This window comes from Salvelinus sp. IW2-2015, linkage group LG1, assembly GCF_002910315.2.
Source record: "Salvelinus sp. IW2-2015 linkage group LG1, ASM291031v2, whole genome shotgun sequence".
Lineage (NCBI taxonomy): Eukaryota > Metazoa > Chordata > Actinopteri > Salmoniformes > Salmonidae > Salvelinus > Salvelinus sp. IW2-2015.
In genome coordinates, this window is record NC_036838.1 from 36415811 (window position 1) to 36439121 (window position 23311).

Below are 23311 nucleotides of genomic sequence, written 5' to 3' on the forward strand. Positions count from 1 at the left end.
TGTACTAAATGGTGGTACTAGGGGAATGGTCACTAGGGAATGGTGCACTTGGGGAATGGTTACTGGGGAATGGGCTGGACTTTGGAATGGGTCTAGTACTAGGCAATGGGCACTGGAATGGTGCACTAGGGAATGGTGCACTGAGGAATGGTTTGTACTGGGCGGAATGGGTGTGTACTAGGGAATGGTGTACAAGGATGGTGCACTAGGGAATGGTGCACTTGGGAATGGTGCACTTAGGGAATGGTGCACTAGGAATGGTTGGCACTGAGGGATGGTGACTAGGGAATGGTGTTACTAGGGAATGGGTTAGGGATGGTGTACTAGGGATGGTGCACCTGGAAATGGCTTTTTACTAGGAATGGTGCACTGGGAATGGTGTACAAGAATGGGAACTAGGAATGGTGACAAGGGGATGGTGCACTAGGGAATGGTTGTTACTTAGGAATGGTGTTATAGGGAATGTTGCACTAGGGAATGGTGCACTAGGGAATGGTGGCACTAGGAATGGTGCACTAGGAATGGTGCACTAGGAATGGTGTACAAGGGAATGGCGCACTAGTATAGCGCACAGATAACCCCCCAACAATGGGAACAACATAGTGGCAACAAAACACGAGAGTTGTCACCTGCGGTACTGTTTCGCCTCACTGGCATACGTTATGGTCAGCTCATAATGTTTTTTTCTCATTTCTGTGCCCATCTGGTGGTCAAAGGAAAGAGTGTGATGAACCAGCTGACAACCGCCTCTCCTCTCCCTCCCTCTTCTGCGTCTAACGACCAGACAGCCCCTCTCTCTCATCAACTGTAACCAGCATCCTCAACCACTACTGAAGCACCAACCGAAACAAGACATCCAACAGTGTACGATGTGAAACAGATTACTTACTTTCGCCCTGGCCTTGATTACAACGTCTGCACAGCAGCTGCGTTGTTTTTGTTCCGATGAGCGTGGCCTTGATTTAGTCAAAGCATAGAACTTTAGTATGATTGGTATCAGATTGGACGGCGAACAAATCTGACCACATTCATAGCGCAGTAAGTAAGTGTGGAGACATGCGAGTACAGTGGAGCACAGTACAGTATACGAAGCAGTTCAGTACAGAGACAGTAAACAGCAACTAGAGCAGAGTCCAGTATTGTACTGTCTGATTTTACAGAGTTTTTGGTGATAATGTAACGTCATCTTGGTACCAATGATCGTGGTGCGTGGCGCTGCTTTCTGTCAAAACCGTCTCTAGTGCCATGAGTATAGCTAGTGGACTCGCGCGCGACTACGGTAATGGCAGCGTGGACATATGGCGCTCTAGTGAAGTGTGACTAAGTGGCAACAACTGACCGCATTGTGCACGACTCAGATGAGATGGTGATGCACAACTAGGGAATGTCGTTCCTATATAAGGGGAACACTTCCCCTCAATCAGCCTCCCCATTATTCTTTTACATGACGACAGTCTGGAGCGTGAGAGAAAATTAAAGGAGATGATGAATTCATGCTTGACGAGCTTCTTCTGTTTGGTACACCTCAGAGGTAATGGGTATGTCCCATAACATCAAAATGGTCTGTACCTAGGGTTTGTGTGGTTTCTCTCAGCATATGTGGAAATTGTGTCGCGTCTTTATATATATCTTCGTTTAGGGAGTTGGCCCGTGTGTACTTAGGGCGTCAAAGTGTGTGTACTATAGGAGGACTAGCTGGCGCTTGCAACGCCAGGGTTGTGGGTTCATTCCCTCCACTGAGTGGAGGGGAGCCAGGAACTAGTGTATAAGGATGGGGACTAATGGGGAAATGGTAATATGTATGAACTTTCCTGATAATCTTTGTTCTGGCTTGCGTGACATAAAGGGGAATGCGGTGGACTTTGGAATGGCGTAAAATTGACTTAATGTAAATTGTAAATCCAAAATGTTCCGATTTTATTATGGTGCGTTTCCAGAAATGGAACACTGGTGTTACCATACTGTGAATGGCACAATGACGAGGACTTACAAAAATAATTCTCAGATAGACACTGTTACCTGGTAAAGCATTTGTTGTCCAAAATATTTGTTCTGAAAGGGCTACTTATGTGGACTCAATACTAACTTGGTGAGGTAATGTGGTGTATACTGGACCTATAAGTGAAATCGCATTAGAGAATGTGAAGCACTTGTATTGATCTGTTTTTAATTACCGGAGTTCTTGTTTGTCCTTCTTGGTCACTGCGTCTACATCTGATAGAACTCGCACCTAGGAATGGTGACATTTCATTGCTGAGCGTAGCGGCTGCAAATTTGGCTGAACATGGCTACTGTACTCACTTGTCGTACATAAGCAGAAAAACGCCTCAACAATTTCATAAAGCGTAACGTGTTGACAATTGCCAGTGGGAGAGCTACAAGGGAGATTAGCGGAATAGCCCAAGCTAGAGGAGAAGAGTACGAGCTGCTAGCTAGAATCGGGAATGGTGATGGAGAGTGGATGTTGTATAGAAAAATACCGATGAACAGAGTGACCTCAAACAACATTAAAAAAAATATGAATGGTTTGTCCTCGGGTGTTCTTGCGCTGCGAGAATAAGTTGGTGCTGCCGTATATATTGTACACAGGACGGATGATTCAAACTCAGGGTGTGTTCTAAGAAGGGCGTTCAGATGTGCGGTTTCGCTCATCCCATGGATACTGGAAATAATTAGGTTAGTTAGCTCGTATTGGAATTATGCATGCTAGACCGGGTAACTGGAGGATATGGGTGATACGAGAACAGTGGTTTAACTATGGTGCCGACGTAGCACGCTGTGTACATGCGAAGATGTGTGAGCATGGCTGCATGCCCTTGACTAGCGATACCATTGAGATGCGACATAGTTAGGAAATTGGAATAGAGACACCTTGGTGGTGCCAATCTGACATTGGTGTCACTATGAGGAACCTCTCCATAACAAAACTGAGACCGTCTCAAGTTCCTTCTTGTCTCATCCTATGCGTCTACTATTCGGTCTTCAGCCACTTTTTGCGTGTAGCACAGCCCACCATGAGTGTTGTAGACTTATGGGACTCACCGCAGTTGTAGAGGGAAATGGTTGTTGAGTCTGATTGTCCTCATCGCTCTAGGAATGTGAGTCGACTGGGCGAAAAGAATACGGCATGTTAACAACAGTACACTAGGGAATGGTCTTGCACCTAAGGGAGAATTGCGCGTACATTCCGAACATCATACCTGCAGGACAGGGTGTATACAGGGAATGGTGACACTCAAGGGCAAATGGCTGCTGTACAAGGGATGGGTGCACTAGGAATTGCCGAGTTGTATTACACCAGAACGCACAATCCCTTGTACCTAGGGAAATGCAGTGCTCAGACTTCTGCTCAATAGGGTAATGTGTGCAGCGACTAGGAGGCTGGAAACTTGTGCATAGGACTTAGTTGAGGGCCTGTGCTCACTATAGAGCGAGGATCCCCTCACCAGCATAACATCAGCGAATGGGGCAATCGCAACGTAGGGTGCGCACATTGGTATGTACAGAGGGCGACAAACAACACTCCAGTCGCGCCTAGGGGAAATGCGAGACGCACTAGGGGGAGATTGGCCTCACTACAAAAAGTGGGGCTCATTCACTTGACGAGTCACAGGGTGTGTTTACAAGATGAGTCTCATGGACCAGGTGGCACTTATGGGGATGGTCAGATTTTCAATTTTGAGATCGTCGAATGAGTACTAGGAATGGTGGGACTTATTGAGGACGTAGTGATTTCACCAAGGTGGTCTTAGGTAGCGTGCTGGTGGCGGGATAGTTACGTAGGGTATTTGGGGTTGGAGAGTTGCTCCACTAGTTGGAAATTGGAGCGATCTTGGGAGAAATGGTGTACGTACGGGGGAATTGGTCGTACACTCAAGGGTCCATGACGTGTCGGTAGTACTAGCGTGAGGTGGCTTGTTGTCATTTGCAGTGTAGCAATATTCAATGGGCTCATGGCTACTACGGTGGATAATGCAGGGAAAGTGATACACATCCTAGGGCCTACGTGGCCTCATGTGTCTATGGGTAATCGGCGTTCTCGCACTCTGAGGGCGAGGGAATTGGATTGCACTTGAGGCGAATGGTGTAGCACTATGCGGACAGCATTGAGCAATTGCTCAATCCAGCCTTCTGTGTACTCAGGTGTGCGGGAATGGCGGTGATTTCCTGCAAACAGGATGTTCAGTGTGTATATTACGTGGCCATTAGCCAAAAGCTGGGGAAGGAGCGGCGGGCGGGGGGGGGTGTGGCTGGGCGGGGAAATGCCGGGCGCGAGGTGGAGGCGAGCGGGGTCGGTGGGAGGCGGCGTGGGGGGGGGTTGGGGCGGGGGGGGGTGGGGGGATCGGCTAGGGGTGCAGGTGTTGAGGGCCATTCCGCCCCAGGAAATGTCCCGGGAACTTGCCGGTTTCCTTGTGTGTGGAGATTGGAAGTAACATCTCACAGCAGAACGGCAATCTGGTTTGCAGTCACATGAGGAAGGAGATGCCACTGCGTACTTTAGCGTCTCACCTGACCCCTTAGAGGGGGGGAGGGGCGGGGGAGGGAGGGAGGGGGTGGTGAGGGAGCGGGCGGGTGCGGGCCGAGCGGGGGGGGCGGGGGGGAGGGGCGGGCGGCGCAGAAAGGGGTGGGGGGGGGGCGCGGTGGGGAGGGAAAGGGGGCGGTGGGGGCGGAGGAGGGGGGAGGGGCGTGAGGGAGCAGTTGGGGGTGTGAGAATAACATCCATTCGTTGTATTAAATCATTCCTGGTAAATTACATGTATTCTTTACATCAATTTAAATAGGACTCATCACTTGGGGGGGGGGGGGGGGGGCGGGGGGAGGGGGGGGGGGGGGGGGGAGGGGGGGGGAGGGGCGGGGGGGGCGGGGGGGGGGGAGTGGAGAGCGGGGTCGGTGGTGAGTGTGGGTAGGGGTGGGAGTGCCAGGGCGCCGCGTGGGTGGGGGCGGGGGGGGGGGGGGGGGGGGGAGGCGGGGGGTGTGGGGTGGGTGCAGGGATGTGTGCGAGAGGAAAGGGTGGGTTACGGTGTGAGTGCGGTGCGTGCGGTCGTGGTGGGTTGGCGGCTGGCCTTCGGGCTGCCGTGTGGGCCGCTGGGGTGAGTGTGAGATGTGCGATAGTTAAACCTTTTTGAAATCTGACACAGCGGCTGGATAAATAAGACGTTCATCTTTTAAATTATGTAAGATACATGTATTTACAGGAAGTTTAATACAACGAATGTGTATTTAAAATGTTAGCTCTGCAGTTTCACCGGATGTTGGCCTGGTGGGCGGTTAACTTCTCTAGGGTAGGTGAGACGCTAAGTACTGCAGTGCATCTCCTCCTCATGGACTGCACCAGATTTGCAGTTCTTGCTGTGAGATGTTACTCCAATCTCCACCACAGCAACCGGCAAGTTCCGGACATTTCTGGGGAATGGCCCTCACCCTCACCCTCCGATCAACAGTCCCAGACGTGCTCAATGGATTGAGACCGGGCTCTTCGCTGGCTATGGCAGAACACTGACATTCCTGTATTGCAGGAAATCACGCACAGAACGAGCAGTAAGGCTGTGCGTCTGTCATGCTTGGAGGGTCATGTCAGGATGAGCCTGCAGGAAGGGTACCACATGAGGGAGGAGGATGTCTTCCCTGTACGCACTGCATTGAAATTGCCTGCAATGACAACAAGCTCAGTCGACGATGCTGTGAAACACGCCCAGACCATGACGGAACTCTCCACCTCCAAATCGATCCCGCACCAGAGTACAGGCCTTGGTGAACGCTCATTCCTTCGACGATAAATGAAAATCTGACCATCAACCCTGGTGAGACAAAACGTGACTCGTCAGTGAAGAGCACTTTTTGCCAGTCCTGTCTGGTCCAGCGATGGTGGGTTTGTGCCATGGCGACGTTGTTGCGGTGATGTCTGGTGGGGACCTGCCTTACAACAGGCCTACAAGTCCTCAGTCCAGCCTCTCAGACATTGCGGACAGTCTGAGCACTGATGGAGGATTGTGCGTTCTTGGTGTAACTCGGCAGTTGTTGTTGCCATCATGTACCTGTCCTGCAGGTGTGATGTTCGGATGTACCGATCCTGTGCAGGTGTTGTTACATGTGGTCTGCCACTGTGAGGACAATCAGCTCACAACGTCCTCTGTGTGTGCTCAACTACACACTCATGGTGGGCTGTGCTACACGCAGAGTGGTGAGAGGAAGAGAGATAGAGAGAGAAGGAACTTGAGCGGTCTCAGTTTTGTTTAGGAAGAGGTTCTCATGTGACAAAGTCAGATGGAACACATTCTTTATTAACTTCTCTAGGATAGGGGCAGCATTTTCACATTTGGATGAAAAGCGTGCCCAGAGTAACTGCCTCCTACTCAGTCCCAGATGCTAATATATGCATATTATTATTAGTATTGGATAGAAAAGCACTCTGAAGTTTCTAAAACTGTTTGAATCATGTCTGTGACTATAACAGAACTTATTGGCAGGCAAAACCCGAGGACAAACCATTCATATTTTTTTTAATGTTTTTGAGGTCACTCTTTTCAATGGTTTTTTTTCAATCCAGATTTCTAAGGACCTTCCTGCTGTTCCTATCGCTTCCACTGGATGTCAACAGTCTTTAGAAATTGGTTGAGGTTTTTCCTTTGAGAAATGAAGAAGTAGCCATGTTCAGAATGAGGCTACAATGAAATGTACTGTTTGTTAGAGGCGCGTGACCAGAAAGCATGCTACACATTGTTTCCTCCGGTATTGAACACAGATCATCCCGTCTTCAATTTATCGTTATTTACGTAAAAAAATACTAAAGTTGTATTACAAAAGTAGTTTGAAATGTTTGGACAAAGCTTACAGGTAACTTTGAGATATTTTGTAGTCACGTTGTGCAAGTTGGAACCAGTGTTTTTCTGGATCAAACGCCGCCAAATAAATGGACATTTGGATTTACATTTACATTTAAGTCATTAGCAGACGCTCTTATCCAGAGCGACTTACAAATTGGAAAGTTCATACATATTCATCGGTCCCCCCGTGGGAATGAACCACAACCCTGGCGTTGCAAGCGCCATGCTCTACCAACTGAGCCACACGGGACCACGGATATATATAGACGGAATTAATCGGCATTTTGGTCCTCTCCTTCACCCCAGGAAGAAAACCGTTACATGCTGTGAGACTCTAAATTGAGCTCAGGTGCATTCTGTTTCCATTGATCATCTTCGAGATGTTTCTACAACTTGATTGGAGTCAGAGTTATTCCAGTAAATTCAGAGTTCCTCCAGAGTTCCTTGGTGGAGATGGGAGAACCTTCCAGAAGGATAACCATCTCTGCAGCACTCCACCAATCAGGCCTTTATGGTAGAGTGGCCAGATGGAAGCCACTCCTCAGTAAAAGGCACATGACAGCCTGCTTGGAGTTTGCCAAAATGCACCTAAAGGACTCTCCGACCATGAGAAACAAGATTCTCTGGTCTGATGAAACCAAGATCGAACTCTTTGGCTTGAATGCCAAGCGTCACATCTGGAGGAAACCTGGCAACATCCCTACAGTGAAGCGTGGTGGCAGCATCATGCTGTGGGGATGTTTTTCAGCGGCAGGGACTAGGAGACTAGTCAGGATCGAGGGAAAGATAAATGGAGTACAGAGATCCTTGATGAAAATCTGCTCCAGAGCGCTCAGGGCCTCAGACTGGGGCGAAGGTTCACCTTCCAACAGGACAATGACCCTAAGCACACAGCCAAGACAACGCAGGAGTGGCTTCAGGACAAGTCTCTGAATGTCCTTGAGTGGCCCAGCCAGAGCCCGGACTTCAACCCGACCGAACATCTCTGGAGAGACCTGAAAATAACTGTGCAGCGATGCTCCCCATCCAGCCTGACTGAGCTTGAGAGGATCTACAGAGAAGAATGGGAGAAACTCCCCAAATTCAGGTGTGCCAAGCTTGTAGCGTCATACCCAAGAAGACTTGTGGCTGTAATCGCTGCCAAAGGTGCTTCGATAAAGTACTGAGTAAAGGGTCTGAATAGTTATGTAAGTGTGATATTTCCATGGGGGAGGGGTTATATACATTTCTAAAAACCTTTTTTTGCTTTGTCATTATGGAGTATTGTGTGTTGATTTGAAGGGAAAAAACTTTTTTGTTGCTGCTTGACCAGTACCTAAAACACACACAAGGTCCCTTCTGGTTTCCCAAAGTAACACACACACACACACACTAGCATAAGCAAAAACAATACAACATGGATGAGAATATATTAGCCACAGAAATTGCGACAGAGGAAGTTCTCTACGGCCTTGGGCAGTGTTTGTGCCTTGGACAGTTCCCCTGTTATCTGTCTTTTGAGCCCCCCCCCCCCACCCACACCCNCCACATTTTTCCCTTCCAGTCTCTAAAGTGCCCATTTTTCAAAACAACTGCAAACGTTTTATATTTTATACTGTTTTTGTTGTTATGAACCCACTGCCCTCAAGTCTATTACATTTGCGTTAAATATGTCCCATTTAATTAGCCATTAAGATGTGGCTAGGGCTGTTATGGTGACCGTATTACCGCCACACCGGTAGTCATGAGTAATGACCGCAGTTAAATTACACGGAACTCAAGTCACGGTAACTAGGCTAATCCCAAACTGTGCTCTGATGCCACTGGTGGTCATTAGTAGCCTACCAAACTTGCTAATGGCTGGTACTCAGCACTCTATTGTCCCTCTAATCACTCTAACATCAATGCAAATTAAATCGGAAATCAAATCAAACACTTCACGAGAGCCCTTGCATTCAGAGTTTGAGCAGAATAGGATCCATCACCTGTTGCACAGCGAGAACCAGCTCCTCATAGCTGGTTGATGCATGGAATGAAATAAGTGTTCCTATAAGCCCATGTTGCACTACATTTCTATAGGCTATCCTATACAACTGCGTAAGGAAAGTTGATGGCATCTATTAAAAAGAGGAGGATCCCTTTAGCTTTCTATAGGCTAGGCCTACTATATTTATTTCTCAACTTTCCTAATATTAAGCACATTGCTTCGCTTTTCAACCGCAATACCCTACCTGGCTGGTATGAAAATGAACCTCGGGAAAAGCGTCCTCCATTTGCTATTCAAGCGCATATGGATGACATCTTTTTTCCCCCCCTGCCCCTGTTCCGACAGTGCATGATAATACACGGCAGGTAGCGTTGGGCCAGTAACTGGGCACTTAAAAGCGTTGGGCCAGTAACTGAAAGGTTGCTGATTTGAAAACTCATTCTGTCAAGATGAAAAAATCTGCCATTCTGCCCTGTTAACTGATAGCAGAATTCACTCATTTGAAGGTGTCCACATACTTTGCTTTCACATACTGTTTTCGACTCTCTCTCCCTCTCATATATATATATTTTCCAACAGATGCATATATGTATTCCCAGTCATGTGAAATCCATAGATTAGGGCCTAATTTATTTATTTAAATTGAATGATTTCCTTATATACACTATACATTTTTTTATTGTTGCGTTTATATTTTTGTTCAGTGTAAATTAGCTTTAAAACAGCAACATTTTCTCTCAGCTCCATGGCAAAATGTGTAGAATTGCAGAAAATGTGCATTAAAATGCAAATATGTCTCTCAGCTCCACATAGAAATATGTAGAATTGCAGGAAATTGGCTTAAAAATGCAAGAATTTCTCTACACCGCCAAGATGGGGGCATCTAATAGTTTTCTCTCAAATTCAACCGGGACGACCATGCCCCTTTTGATCCAGAAAATACTCTATGATCATTACCGAAATTAAGGTTATCATTACCAAAACGGACCTAAAAATTGTGATAATTAGATGCCCTTAGCTGATTTACTTACTTAATCCTATTAAATGATCAACGACATAGGCTAATAAATATCCTAATGCATGGCTGGCTACTACTGGCTGCATTTATTCCAAACACAGATTTAGATGAAGGTAGGCTAATTTGCTTGCCCCATATATTGTTTCACTTTCGATAGGAGAAAAACATGTCTTCGCCACAACATTTGTACAAAATCTACATTTGTATTTTTATTTTCTAATGATCTGTCGCTCGGTAAACATGCCTGTGCGAGAATAAATAATAATAATAGCAAGCAAGCATGGGCTTGGATAACGACAGACGTCAGCAATGGAATAATTATATGGACAAAGTAGGCCAACTACACAAGACAGACTCAAACAACCATATACCCTCAGCAAAGTTGACAGGAAATAACTAGATTGAACAATAATGACTAGCTACCGATACTGATTCGTACACGATGTTTGGAGAAGGGGAGACTTGTACCCTGAGACAAGTGACTGTCTCGGTATTTGTTTGATGAAATTAGAGCCGAGGGAGAGCGGCTTGTTGTAATCCAATCGTTGCAGCAGGCTCAACCGATACCCCGCCCGTTTCTTTACAGACAGAAGAACTAGCCAATAATTGTTTAGAGCACACAGTGCTTCTTCCCAATTGTAGTGAGAGATTCGTGCTGCAAGTGATTTTTTTTTTTTTTAAGTACTTTGTCATTAGCGTATTAAGAAAATTCTCCATATTCGTTACGATAACTTGTTTTTGTCCAAGTATTCGGCACACCCCTAATAATTAGAACCCATGCAGTGAACACGCCATCCCGACGACTGTGTCAGCCTTACGGTTGGACGACGCTTTTCCCCTTTTCACCAGTGATTGGTTAAACTCACATCAACGTTCTGTGCTCATCTGCGTTGCATGCGAACAGCGGAACACTTGTTTAAAAAAAATATTTGTTACCATTCCCCTACCTTTGCCGAGTGCGTCCCTCTTTTTAGCATAATGTCAGATGCACTGTTGAGGACACCCTGTTCTACTATATGACGGTACAGGCACAGTTTCACATTGTTAAGATGTTGCATGTTGTAGCTACATTGTTATAGTGAATGGGGGATAAAAGCATTTTAGAAACAGGTTATATATATTCTCTCCAAACTCTGGCAGTATTTGAAGCATTAATAGTCTTCCTATATAAGATTACTTTTTGTTATTGTAATGTATCATTTACGCTTAGGCCTGTAGGCTAAACTAGGGAAGTCGTTGTCATTGGCATCCCCTTTTTCAAGTGAGCCCTGTACAAGAAAAGCATAACACACACACTTGGATGCTCTGAGTTAATAGCAGATCACTTTAATAGGAATGTTAATAAACAGAAAATTGCCTAAATAACAGAGTTTTGTTGTTCAACATAATTGAATGGTCGTGAATGTAGCCTACTAGCCTGGTCCCAGATCTATTTGTGCACTTGCCTACTCCATTGCTTGCCTACGCCATTGCTGTTCTTGTCAAGCCAAACATGTTTGGCATGACAATGAACTGGTATAATAGCACACTCAGGCTATAAACTAGCACACTCGGGCTATAAGCACAATGTCACTCAATCTCAAAGTTGGACTCATCAGACCAAAGGACACATTTCCACCGGTCTAATGTCCATAGCTCATGTTTCTTGGCCCAAGCAAGTCTCTTCTTGTTGTTGGTGTCCTTTTAGTAGTGGTTTCTTTGCAGCAATTCGACCATGAAGGCCTTATTCACACAGTCTCCTCTGAACAGTTGATGTTGAGATGTGTCTGTTACTTGAATTCTGTGAAGCATTTATCTGAGGCTGGTAACTCTAATGAACTTATCCTCTGCAGCAGAGGTAACTCTGGGTCGTCCATTCCTGTGGCAGTCCTCATGAGAGCTAGTTTCATCATTGCGCTTGATGGTTTTTGCGACTGCACATGAAGAGACTTTCAAAGTTCTTGAAATGTTCCGTATTGATTGACCTTAATTTCTTAAAGTAATGATGGGCTGTAGTTTCGCTTTGCTTATTTGAGCTGTTCTTGACATAATATGGACGTGGTCTTTACCAAATAGGGCTATCTTCTGTATACCCCCCCCCCCCCMCACACACACACACACACACATTGTCACGACACAACTGATTGGCTCAAACACATTAAGAAGGAAAGATATTCCACAAATTTAGTTTTAAGGCACACCTGTTATGCATTCCAGGTGACTACCTCATGAAGCTGGTTGCGGGAATGACAAGAGTGTGCAAAGCTGTCATCAAGGAAAAGGGTGGCTAAATATAAACTATATTTTGATTTGTTTAACACTTTTTTGGTTACTACATGATTCCATATGTGTTATTTCATAGATTTGATGTCTTCACTATTATTCTACAATGTAGAAAATAGTAAACATAGAAAAACCCTTGAATGAGTAGGTGTTTTAATATGTTTGACCGGTTGTGTGTGTGTGTGTGTGTGTGTGTGTGTGTGTGTGTGTGGATAGATAGATAGATATGATTGTATTATCTCCATTACTATGTTACTTGGTGTCAATGGGGGATTGAGTGGGTACACAGCCCCTCCCAATGTTTTTAGAAAGTCCATAGTTTTAAGAAATGCCACAAGGGGGCGCTATGTTCCCTCTGCTCTGAAAGTGAGTACTGGCAATTTGGGGTGTGTGTGTGTGTGTGTAGATAGATAGATAGATATGATTGTATTATCTCCATTACTATGTTACTTGGTGTCAATGGGGGATTGAGTGGGTACACAGCCCCTCCCAATGTTTTTAGAAAGTCCATAGTTTTAAGAAATGCCACAAGGGGGCGCTATGTTCCCTCTGCTCTGAAAGTGAGTACTGGCAATTTGGGAAAACTGTAGCTACAATATAACAATATGATTCAATATTCTGTCCATTAGTAGAACTTTGTCAGCTCGGCCAATAAAACAACGACACACTGGTTAAAAGCTGTTTTTTATCCTATTGCTACAATTAAAAACACAGACCGACTGTTAGTGGCATAATAAACGTGTTTTAATTAACTTTTAATCGATTCTGATTCAATGACAATTTCTGTGTAGGGAAACTCATAATAATCCAGTTTGTCCAGGAAGATAGTGGATAAAGCTGTCCGACTGCTATAACTAACCTGTGAATCTATGCTATGAATCTGTATGATGTGCTGTTGCAAAATACAGTTATGTACTGTGTGTGGTATGTTTATCTTGGATTATTTTCATCCAGGTTATTTTGATGCAGAGGAAGGGAGTTTGTTCTGAACAGTTTGTTCGAATTGCTGAACATGAATGAATTGTACACCTCCCACTCTTTGACCACTGCGTTTATCTTCAGATCCCCATGCAGTGAACACGCCCTCCCGACCAATGTTTCGGCCCTATCATTGGACGATGCATTTTCCGTTTTCACCTGTGATTGGTTAAATTCACATGAACATTCACTGCCCATGTACGTTGCATGTGAACAGCGGAAGACGTATTTTTCTCAAACTAGTGCGTTATCTTAACCTTTCCCCTTCATTTTGCAGAGTGCGCCACTCTTTTCAGCATAATGTGATGTCAGATGCACTGTTGAGTGCGCACTGTTCTATTATATTACGATACAGGCACAATAAAACAACACACTGGTTAGAAGCTGTTTTATCCTATTGCTAGAGTTCAAAGCACATAACGACTGTTAGTGGCATAATAAACGTATTTTAATTCACTTTTAATCAACTGTTTCAATTACAATTTCTGTGTAGGGAAACTTATCACCAGTGGTGGAAAAAGTRCCCAATTGTTGAGTAAAAGTRAAGATACCTTCATAAAAAATTACTCAAGTGAAAGTCACCCAGTAAAATACTACTTGAGTAAAAGTAATTGGGTTTTATTTAACCAGACAAGTCAGTTAATAACAAATTCTTATTTACAATGACGGCTACCCCGGCCAAACCCTAATCCGGACGACGCTGKGCCAGTTGTGCACTCTATGGGACTCCCAATCACAGCCGGTTGTGATACAGCCTGGAATCGAACCATTGTCTGTAGTGATGMCTCTAGCACTGATATACAGTGCCTTAGACCGCTGCGCCACWCTGGAGTTTTACATTTACTTAAGTATGAAAAACAAATTGAATTGCTAAAATATACTTAAGTATCAAAAGTAAACGTATAAATCATTTCAAATTCCTTATATTAAACAAACCAGATGGCACTATTGTTACGGATAGCCAGGGGCACACTCACACCTCATTTACAAACTAGCATTTGTCTTTGGTGAGTCTGCCAGATCAGAGGCAGTAAGGATGAGCAGGCATGTTCTCTTGATGAGTGCAAGAATTTAACMATTTTTCTGTCCTGCTAATAAGCATTCAAAATGTAACAAGTACTTTTAGGTGTCAGGGAAAATGTAAGGAGTAAAAAGTACATACTTTTACTCCACTACATTCCTAAATCAAATTAAAGGTTGTCAAAAATATAAACAGTAAAGTACAGATACCCCMAAAAACGACTTAAGTAGTACTTTAAAGTATTTTTACTTAAGTACTTTACACTACTGCTTATCACCCCGTTTGGCCAGGTAGCTGTCCGACTGCTGTTAACTAACGTGAATATATGCCATGAATTAGCGTGTTGTGTTGTGTYGTTTATCGTCAGATCCCATGCAGTGAACACGCCCTCCTGACCAATGTGTCGGCCTTACCATTGGATGATGCATTTCCTCTTTTTCACCTGTGATTGGTTAAATTCACATCAACATTCTCTGTCCATGTGCGTTGCATGCGAACAGCGGAAGACTCGTTTCTTATCTTTCCCCTACTTTAGTTTAGTGCTCCCCTCTTTTTGGGGCACTGTTCTACGATATTACGGTACATGCACAGTTGGGTTGTTAGATTGTAGCATGCAGTAGCTATATTGTTATAACGTGAACAAGGCATTTTGAAGCATTTTAAAAACAAACGGGCTATGTATATTTTCTCCAAACTCTGACAGTATTTGAAGCAATAATAGTCTTCCTATATAACATGGCATGTTATTATGTTAATGTTGCATTTAAGCCTAGGCCTGTAGACTAAAACAGGGAAGTCATTGACACTGGCATCCCTTTTCAAGTAAGCCCCATACAATAAAGTCAGACCTCTCACACACACAGATGCTCTGAGTTAATGGCAGGTCATTTTCATAGAAACGCAAATAAACGGAAAATAGCCTAAATTACTGCGTTTTGCTCAACTTTATTGAATGATAATAAATGTAGCCTACACCATCCAATGCGCACAGCGTAGTGACATTACGGTAATGATGTAGGTTTTATGTTCCTCAGCCAATATGATATAATTCCCTCGCAGCTCTGTTGCTCAAACTAGCTGCCATCAAGTAGAATACCKCTTCTGTCGCTTAAAACGGGACAGGTGCAGCGACCAGGATGACTTCCAACGAATACCATATAATGGCAACATCACCCCGTGAGCTTACTCAGAACCCGCTGAAGAAAATATGGATGCCATGGAAAAACGGGCTCTTTGTACACATTTTACAAAGAAGGGGTAAGTTGCCTTGGTGAAACACCGGCTTGTGCCAACAGCGCATGGGCGCAGCGGAAGGGTATGCTCGATTTGGCCAAATACAGAATATTTTAAACAAATGTAGATATGTTGTACTTCATCGAAGTTCGAGATTCCCAGGTTCTACACAGTGGCGTTGCGCAGCATGACAAGGTCAGGATTTTCTTCAAGGGACTAGCCTAATATTGAATAATTTCGATTTCGTCTTAAATTATTCCACTTTAAAAAATATTTTTATTTAGGTATTTCCATTTTAAAATGTTTATTCATGCCAATATTGCAATTACGCATAGGCTATATGAAATGCTAGAGAAATGGCCTATGATATCGAAATGGTATGGAAGCGCTCAGAATTGAATTAGACCAGGCAGATGACTCGCACATGACAACGCGTCCGTTTGCCCGTGATCGCAAAACYGATCAACCCAACCATGCCGATGTAGAGTACAACAAGGTTATTTTATTGTTTAACTAAACATGTTTAAAGGGAAACTGAACGCTAAAACCAACATCTCTAGTGGAAATTGCATATGTGGCATCGGTATTAGTCAAACATGTATTCCAGTGGCAAAATTGACTAAAACGTGTAAGTAGGATAACTTTGGTCATAAAGTCAAGACAATTCCAAAACAGAGTTTTGTGAGATGTGTGTAACTGAGGTTGTCACAAATTACATGAGGGTTGGTTTGGWTTACAATTATGCACTTGCCCACTAAAGTCCAAAACTTGTGTTCTAGAATATTGGACCATTGGCTTTAATACTTTTCGATTTTCGAATTATCAGCGTGGCTCAATCAAAACTGTCAACACGTTCAAATGGACGCAGTGCACTGGTTGGGAATTCTGGCTAGGTGCGCATTAGGGCTGTTAGTCCCGTGGATGGTGGTCTCAGAGCGCTACGAAGCTATGTCACAATGGGATGCCAGACTATAGCGTCTCTGTATCTGCGGACTCAGACCCTTTACAATCCTCTGTTAACTGAATTCTATCACAGTACCAAACATGTACGGTATGCAATGTTCTAGAATATTGGACCATTGGCATTCATACTTTTCAAATTCTCAGCACAGCTCAGGCAATTTCTCAAACTGTTGACATGTTAAAATTAACAGAGTACATGTACTGGAGACATGTTGRTGGGGAATCTTGGGGAGGTAGGCGCTCAGGCTGTAGCCTACGTCCCCCACGGATGAGATTCTCAGAGCAGTTTAGCTAGTGTCACAGGGATGCCGGACTATCGCGTCCTAGCATCTGTGGACTATGATTTACGATTAGTGCCTAGGGCGAATTGTCATGATTGATGGCTGATAACGCTCTATCCACTCATAGCAGCAGGACCTGAGACAAACCTGCCCATTACTCCGAGCCTCTGATTTATTTACAGTACCAGTCAAAAGTTTGCACATCTACTCATTCAAGGGTTTTTCTTTATTTTACTATTTTCTACATTGTAAAATAATAGTGAAGACATCAAAACTATGAAATAACACATTTGGAATCATGTAGTAACCAAAAAAAGTGTTAAACAATTCAAAATATATTTTTGATTTTAGATTCTTTAAAGTAGCCACCCTTTGCCTTGATGACAGCTTTGCACACTTGGCATTGTCTCAACCAGCTTCACCTGGAATGCTTTTCCAACAGTCTTGAAGGAGTTCCCACATATGCTGCACACTTGTTGGCTGCTTTTCCTTCACTCTGCGGTCCAACTCATCCCAAACCATCTCAATTGGGTTAAGGTCGAGGAATTGTGGAGGCCAGGTCATCTGATGCAGCACTCCATCACGCTCCTTCTTGGTCAAATACACAGCCTAGAGGTCTGTTGGATCATTGTCCTTTTGAAAAACAAATGATAGTACCACTAAGCTCAAACCAGATGGGATGACGTATCACTGCAGAGTGCTGTGGTAACCATGCTGGTTAAGTGTGCCTTGAATTCTAAATAAATCACTGACAGTGTCACCAGCAAAGCACCATCACACCTCCTCCATGCTTCACTGTGGGAAACGCATGCGGAGATCATCCGTTCAACTATGCATCTCAAAGACACAGCGGTTAGAACCAAAAATCTCACATTTGGACTCATCAGACCAAAGGACAGATTTCCACCGGTCTAATGTCCATACTCGTGTTTCTTGGCCCAAGCAAGTCTCTTCTTCTTATTGCTGTCCTTTAGTAGTGGTTTGTTGCAGCAATCCAACCATGAATGCCTGATTTCACACAGTCTCCTCTGAACAGTTGATGTTGAGATGTGTCTGTTACTTGAACTCTAAAGCATTTATTTGGGCTCCAATCTGAGGCTGGTAACTCTAATCAACTTATCCTCTGCAGCAGAGGTAACTCTGGGTCTTCCTTTCCTGTGGCGGTCCTCATGAGAGCCAGTTTCATCATAGCGCTTGATGTTTTTTGTGACTGCACTTGAAGAAACTTTCAAAGTTCTAGAAATTTTCTGGATTGACTGACCTTGTCTTAAATTAATGATGGACTGTCATTTGTCTTTGCTTTTTTGAGATGTTCTTGCCATAATATGGACTTGGTCTTTTACCAAAATAGTGAAGAGGCAACTCCGGGATGCTGGCCTTCTAGGCAGATTTCCTCTGTCCAGTGTCTGTTCTTTTGCCCATCTTAATCTTTTCTTTTTATTGGCCAGTCTGAGATATGKCTTTTTCTTTGTAACTCTGCCTAGAAGGCCAGCATCCCGGAGTCACCTCTTCACTGTTGACGTTGACTGGTGTTTTGCGGGTACTACACTGCTCAAAAAAATAAAGGGAACACTTAAACAACACAATGTAACTCCAAGTCAATCACACTTCTGTGAAATCAAACTGTCCACTTAGCAACACTGATTGACAATACATTTCACATGCTGACAACAGGTGGAAATGATAGGCAANTCTGTTACATTTCTGTTAGTCACATGTCAGAGAGGAGAGACTTCATCGCTTGTGCCCGGTGCGTGCCTTGGCGTGTTACGTGCAGCGCACGGCGATAATTAGGTCATCGCCTGAGCTGTTTGTGTGTCACGGTGCTAGTACACTGGGTAGACCACTTTCGAAACAGCGACTGTGTGATTGGCTTTGTGAAGGCATTGAGACGGCTTATGAGGCAGCAGGGTGACCAATACCTCAAGGCGTAAGAGCCCACTCCACTCGTGGAGTAGTGGCTTCTACGGCCCTTTTCAGGAACTGGGGTAGAGGATATTTGTGCAGCGGCGTCGTGGTCGTCACCGTCTCCTTTTATCTGATTCTACCTGTTGGACATGTCGTCTAACTCTTTAGCTCGTTCTGTCCTCAGCGTGGCCGAAAAGATGCGGGACTATTGGGCTGGGTTCCCATTAGGTCTGTTATTTTTGGCAAAGAGAGACATGTGCGACATGACCTCTGTTTGACTTTGTCAGTACAGTAGGGAATGTCTAGTCCATATTCTGTTATCTGCCCACGAATCATTGGCTTTGCCTATGGATTGAGTGTGGCAGGTTACACTGAGAAATCAGTGAGTATGTCTTCTAAGTTGGTTCAGCCTGTACTCAGGGAAACGCAGGTGGGAAATGTATGGACAGGGTTTCCATCAGGTCTGCTTTTTCCTATTAGATTGACTACATGACATGACTCCTGGCTGGGGGTATGGCACAGTAGAGTCATGTATTATATCCTGCTCACAGGTCTATGACTGTGTTTGGGCGGAAGGATTAGAGGAAATAGTTTCTGTAACTGGTGTTACAGTACTATTAGACCAATCTTTAGTATTGACAGTTTTGAGCTCATCTATCTGCTGGTACAGATTAGTGTGACTCATATTCTGTTGGTCTGCCCACTAGTCATTGGCTATGCCTTTTAGACTGAGTAGGGCGGATTAGACCGAGGACGCAGTACATTATAACGCAGTCTGTTTTCACAGTGTGTTACAGTTGCAGCCATTGTTGGGCCCAACCTTTCTTTAAGTGGGAAGTGTTAGGCTCGGCAGGGAGTACATTTTGGACCGTTTTGCTCCGACATAAACCACTAGGAGCTGAGCTCCCCTATGGGGCGGAGCTCCACGATATAGAACGATAGTTACCGGAGTTGTAACTCCAGTTCTATGAGTGGAGCGAAGCCCCGTAAGACTTAAGGCCCTGCCGACCCCCAGTCTCGCTGAAGATCATTTTTCGGGAGGCTGATTGAGGGGAAGCGTCCTCTTTTATATAGGGACACCTGTACTCCTATTGGCTGCAGGTGTGTGCATAATTCTCTCATGCTATTTGCTGCCTAGGCAGCGGGGTAAACCACTAGGAGCAGAGCTCCCCTATCGGGAACTGGAGTTACAACTCCGGTAACTGGGGCGGCAGGTAGCCTAGTGGTTAGAGCGATGGACTACAAGATCGAATCCCCGAGCTGACAAGGTAAAAATCGGACATTCTGCCTCCTAGGCCGTCAGTGAAAATAAGAATTTGTTCTTAACTGACTTGCCTAGTTAAATAAAGGTTAAAATAAATAAATAAAAAATGTAAACTATCGTTCTTCAACACACATTAGATTATAAAACCAGATGCCTAGGACTTGTTAAAGTAATATGAAGAGCCTCTGTTGTTCTATCCCTATTCTGAATGACATTGGATGCAGCATATTACTGCAGGTCTATTAGATAGATCTACAGTGCATTCGGAAAGTATTCAGACCCCTTGTCTTATTCTAAAATGGATTACATAAATAAAAATGATCAGCAATCTACACACAATACCCCATAATGACAAAGCAATAACAGGTGTTTGGAAATGTTTGCTATTTTTTTTATTTTTTAGACATACCTTATTTACGTAAGTATTCAGATCCTTTGCTGTGTCACGTTCCTGACCTGTTTTCTGTTGTTTTGTATGTGTGTGATGGTCAGGGCGTGAGTTTTGGGTGGGCATTCTATGTTGTGTGTTTCTATGTTGGTTTAGGGTTGCCTGGTATGGCTCTTAATTAGAGGCAGGTGTTTTGCGTTCCTCTAATTAAGAGTCATATTTAGGTAGGTTGTTTCACTGTGTTCGTTGTGGGTGGTTGTTACCTGTCTCTGTGTTTGTGTTCTGCACCAGATAGGTCTGTATCGGTTTTGCACGTTTGTTATTTTGTAAGTTGTTTGTAGTGTTCACTTGTTTAATAGTGAAGACATCAAAACTATGAAAACACATTTGGAATCATGTAGTAACCAAAAAAGTGTTAAACAATTCAAATATATTTTTGATTTTAGATTCTTTAAAGTAGCCACCCTTTGCCTTGATGACAGCTTTGCACACTTGGCATTGTCTCAACCAGCTTCACCTGGAATGCTTTTCCAACAGTCTTGAAGGAGTTCCCCATATGCTGCACACTTGTTGGCTGCTTTCCTTCACTCTGCGGTCCAACTCACCAAACCATCTCAATTGGGTTAAGGTCGAGGAATTGTGGAGGCCAGGTCATCTGATGCACACTCCATCACGCTCCTTCTTGGTCAATACACAGCCTAGAGGTCTGTTGGATCATTGTCCTTTTGAAAACAAATGATAGTACCACTAAGCTCAAACCAGATGGGATGACGTATCACTGCAGAGTGCTGTGGTAACCATGCTGGTTAAGTGTGCCTTGAATTCTAAATAAATCACTGACAGTGTCACCAGCAAAGCACCATCACACCTCCTCCATGCTTCACTGTGGGAAACGCATGCGGAGATCATCCGTTCAACTATGCATCTCAAAGACACAGCGGTTAGAACCAAAATCTCACTTTGGACTCATCAGACCAAAGGACAGATTTCCACCGGTCTAATGTCCATACTCGTGTTTCTTGGCCCAAGCAGTCTCTTCTTCTTATTGCTGTCCTTTAGTAGTGGTTTGTTGCAGCAATCCAACCATGAATGCCTGATTTCACACAGTCTCCTCTGAACAGTTGATGTTGAGATGTGTCTGTTACTGAACTCTAAAGCATTTATTTGGGCTCCAATCTGAGGCTGGTAACTCTAATCAACTTATCCTCTGCAGCAGAGTAACTCTGGTCTTCTTCCTGTGGCGGTCTCATGAGAGCCAGTTTCATCATAGCGCTTGATGTTTTTTTGTGACTGCACTTGAAGAAACTTTCAAAGTTCTAGAAATTTTCTGATTGACTGACCTTGTCTTAAATTAATGATGACTGTCATTTGTCTTTGCTTTTTTGAGATGTTCTTGCCATAATATGGACTTGTCTTTACCAAAATAGTGAAGAGGCAACTCCGGGATGCTGGCCTTCTAGCAGATTTCCTCTGTCCAGTGTCTGTTCTTTGCCCATCTTAATCTTTTCTCTTTTATTGGCCAGTCTGAGATATGGCTTTTTCTTTGTAACTCTGCCTAGAAGGCCAGCATCCCGGAGTCACCTCTTCACTGTTGACGTTGACTGGTGTTTTGCGGGTACTACACTGCTCAAAAAAATAAAGGGAACACTTAAACAACACAATGTAACTCCAAGTCAATCACACTTCTGTGAAATCAAACTGTCCACTTAAGCAACACTGATTGACAATACATTTCACATGCTGACAACAGGTGGAAATGATAGGCAATTAGCAAGACACACCCAATAAAGGAGTGGTTCTGCAGGTGGTGACCCAGACCACTTCTCAGTTCCTATGCTTCCTGGCTGATGTTTTGGTCACTTTTGAATGCTGGCGGTGCTTTCACTCTAGTGGTAGCATGAGACGGAGTCTACAACCCACACAAGTGGCTCAGGTAGTGCAGCTCATCCAGGATGGCACATCAATGCGAGCTGTGGCAAGAAGGTTTGCTGTGTCTGTCAGCGTAGTGTCCAGAGCATGGAGGCGCTACCAGGAGACAGGCCAGTACATCAGGAGACGTGGAGGAGGCCGTAGGAGGGCAACAACCAGCAGCAGGACCGCTACCTCCGCCTTTGTGCAAGGAGGAGCACTGCCAGAGCCTGCAAAATGACCTCCAGCAGGCCACAAATGTGCATGTGTCTGCTCAAACGGTCAGAAACAGACTCCATGAGGGTGGTATGAGGGCCCGATGTCCACAGGTGGGGTTGTGCTTACAGCCCAACACCGTGCAGGACGTTTGGCATTTGCCAGAGAACACCAAGATTGGCAATTCGCCACTGGCGCCCTGTGCTCTTCACAGATGAAAGCAGGTTCACACTGAGCACATGAGCACATGTGACAGACGTGCACGAGTCTGGAGACGCCTGTGGAGAACGTTCTGCTGCCTGCAACATCCTCCAGCATGACCGGTTTGGCGGTGGGTCAGTCATGGTGTGGGGTGGCATTCTTTGGGGGGCCGCACAGCCCTCCATGTGCTCGCCAGAGGTAGCCTGACTGCCATTAGGTACCGAGATGAGATCCTCAGACCCCTTGTGAGACCATATGCTGGTGCGGTTGGCCCTGGTTTCCTCCTAATGCAAGACAATGCTAGACCTCATGTGGCTGGAGTGTGTCAGCAGTTCCTGCAAGAGGAAGGCATTGATGCTATGGACTGGCGCCCGTTCCCCAGACCTGAATCCAATTGAGACACATCTGGACATCATGTCTCGCTCCATCCACCAACGCCACGTTGCACCACAGACTGTCCAGGAGTTGGCGGATGCTTTAGTCCAGGTCTGGGAGAGAATCCCTCAGGAGACCATCCGCCACCTCATCAGGAGCATGCCAGGCGTTGTAGGGAGGTCATACAGGCACGTGGAGGCCACACACACTACTGAGCCTCATTTGACTTGTTTTAAGGACATTACATCAAAGTTGGATCAGCCTGTAGTGTGGTTTTCCACTTTAATTTTGAGTGTGACTCCAAATCCAGACCTCTCCATGGGTTGATAATTTGATTTCCATAGATAACTTTTGTGTGATTTTGTTGTCAGCACATTCAACTATGTAAAGAAAAAAGTATTTAATAAGAATTTTCATTCATTCAGATCTAGGATGTGTTATTTTAGTGTTCCCTTTATTTTTTTGAGCAGTGTATTTAATGAAGCTGCCAGTTGAGGACTTAGGC

The 23311-nt window shown here is 44.7% G+C and overlaps 1 protein-coding gene across 2 annotated transcripts in view; it reads left to right on the forward strand.

Annotated features, from left to right (window-relative positions):
• The window catches only part of LOC111966555 (6-phosphofructo-2-kinase/fructose-2,6-bisphosphatase 4), a 69818-nt gene that overhangs the window by 28442 nt on the left and 18065 nt on the right, over positions 1–23311 (forward strand). Inside the window, exon 1 of one of the 2 annotated variants that reach the window (XM_023991300.2) lies at positions 15111–15326. The exons of the other annotated variant lie outside the window; for it this stretch is intronic. Within the exon in view, the coding sequence (XP_023847068.1) occupies positions 15206–15326 (121 nt within the window). The 5' untranslated portion in view covers positions 15111–15205. Of the gene's footprint in view, positions 1–15110; positions 15327–23311 lie in introns of those variants that run through there. 2 annotated transcript variants of the gene reach the window in all.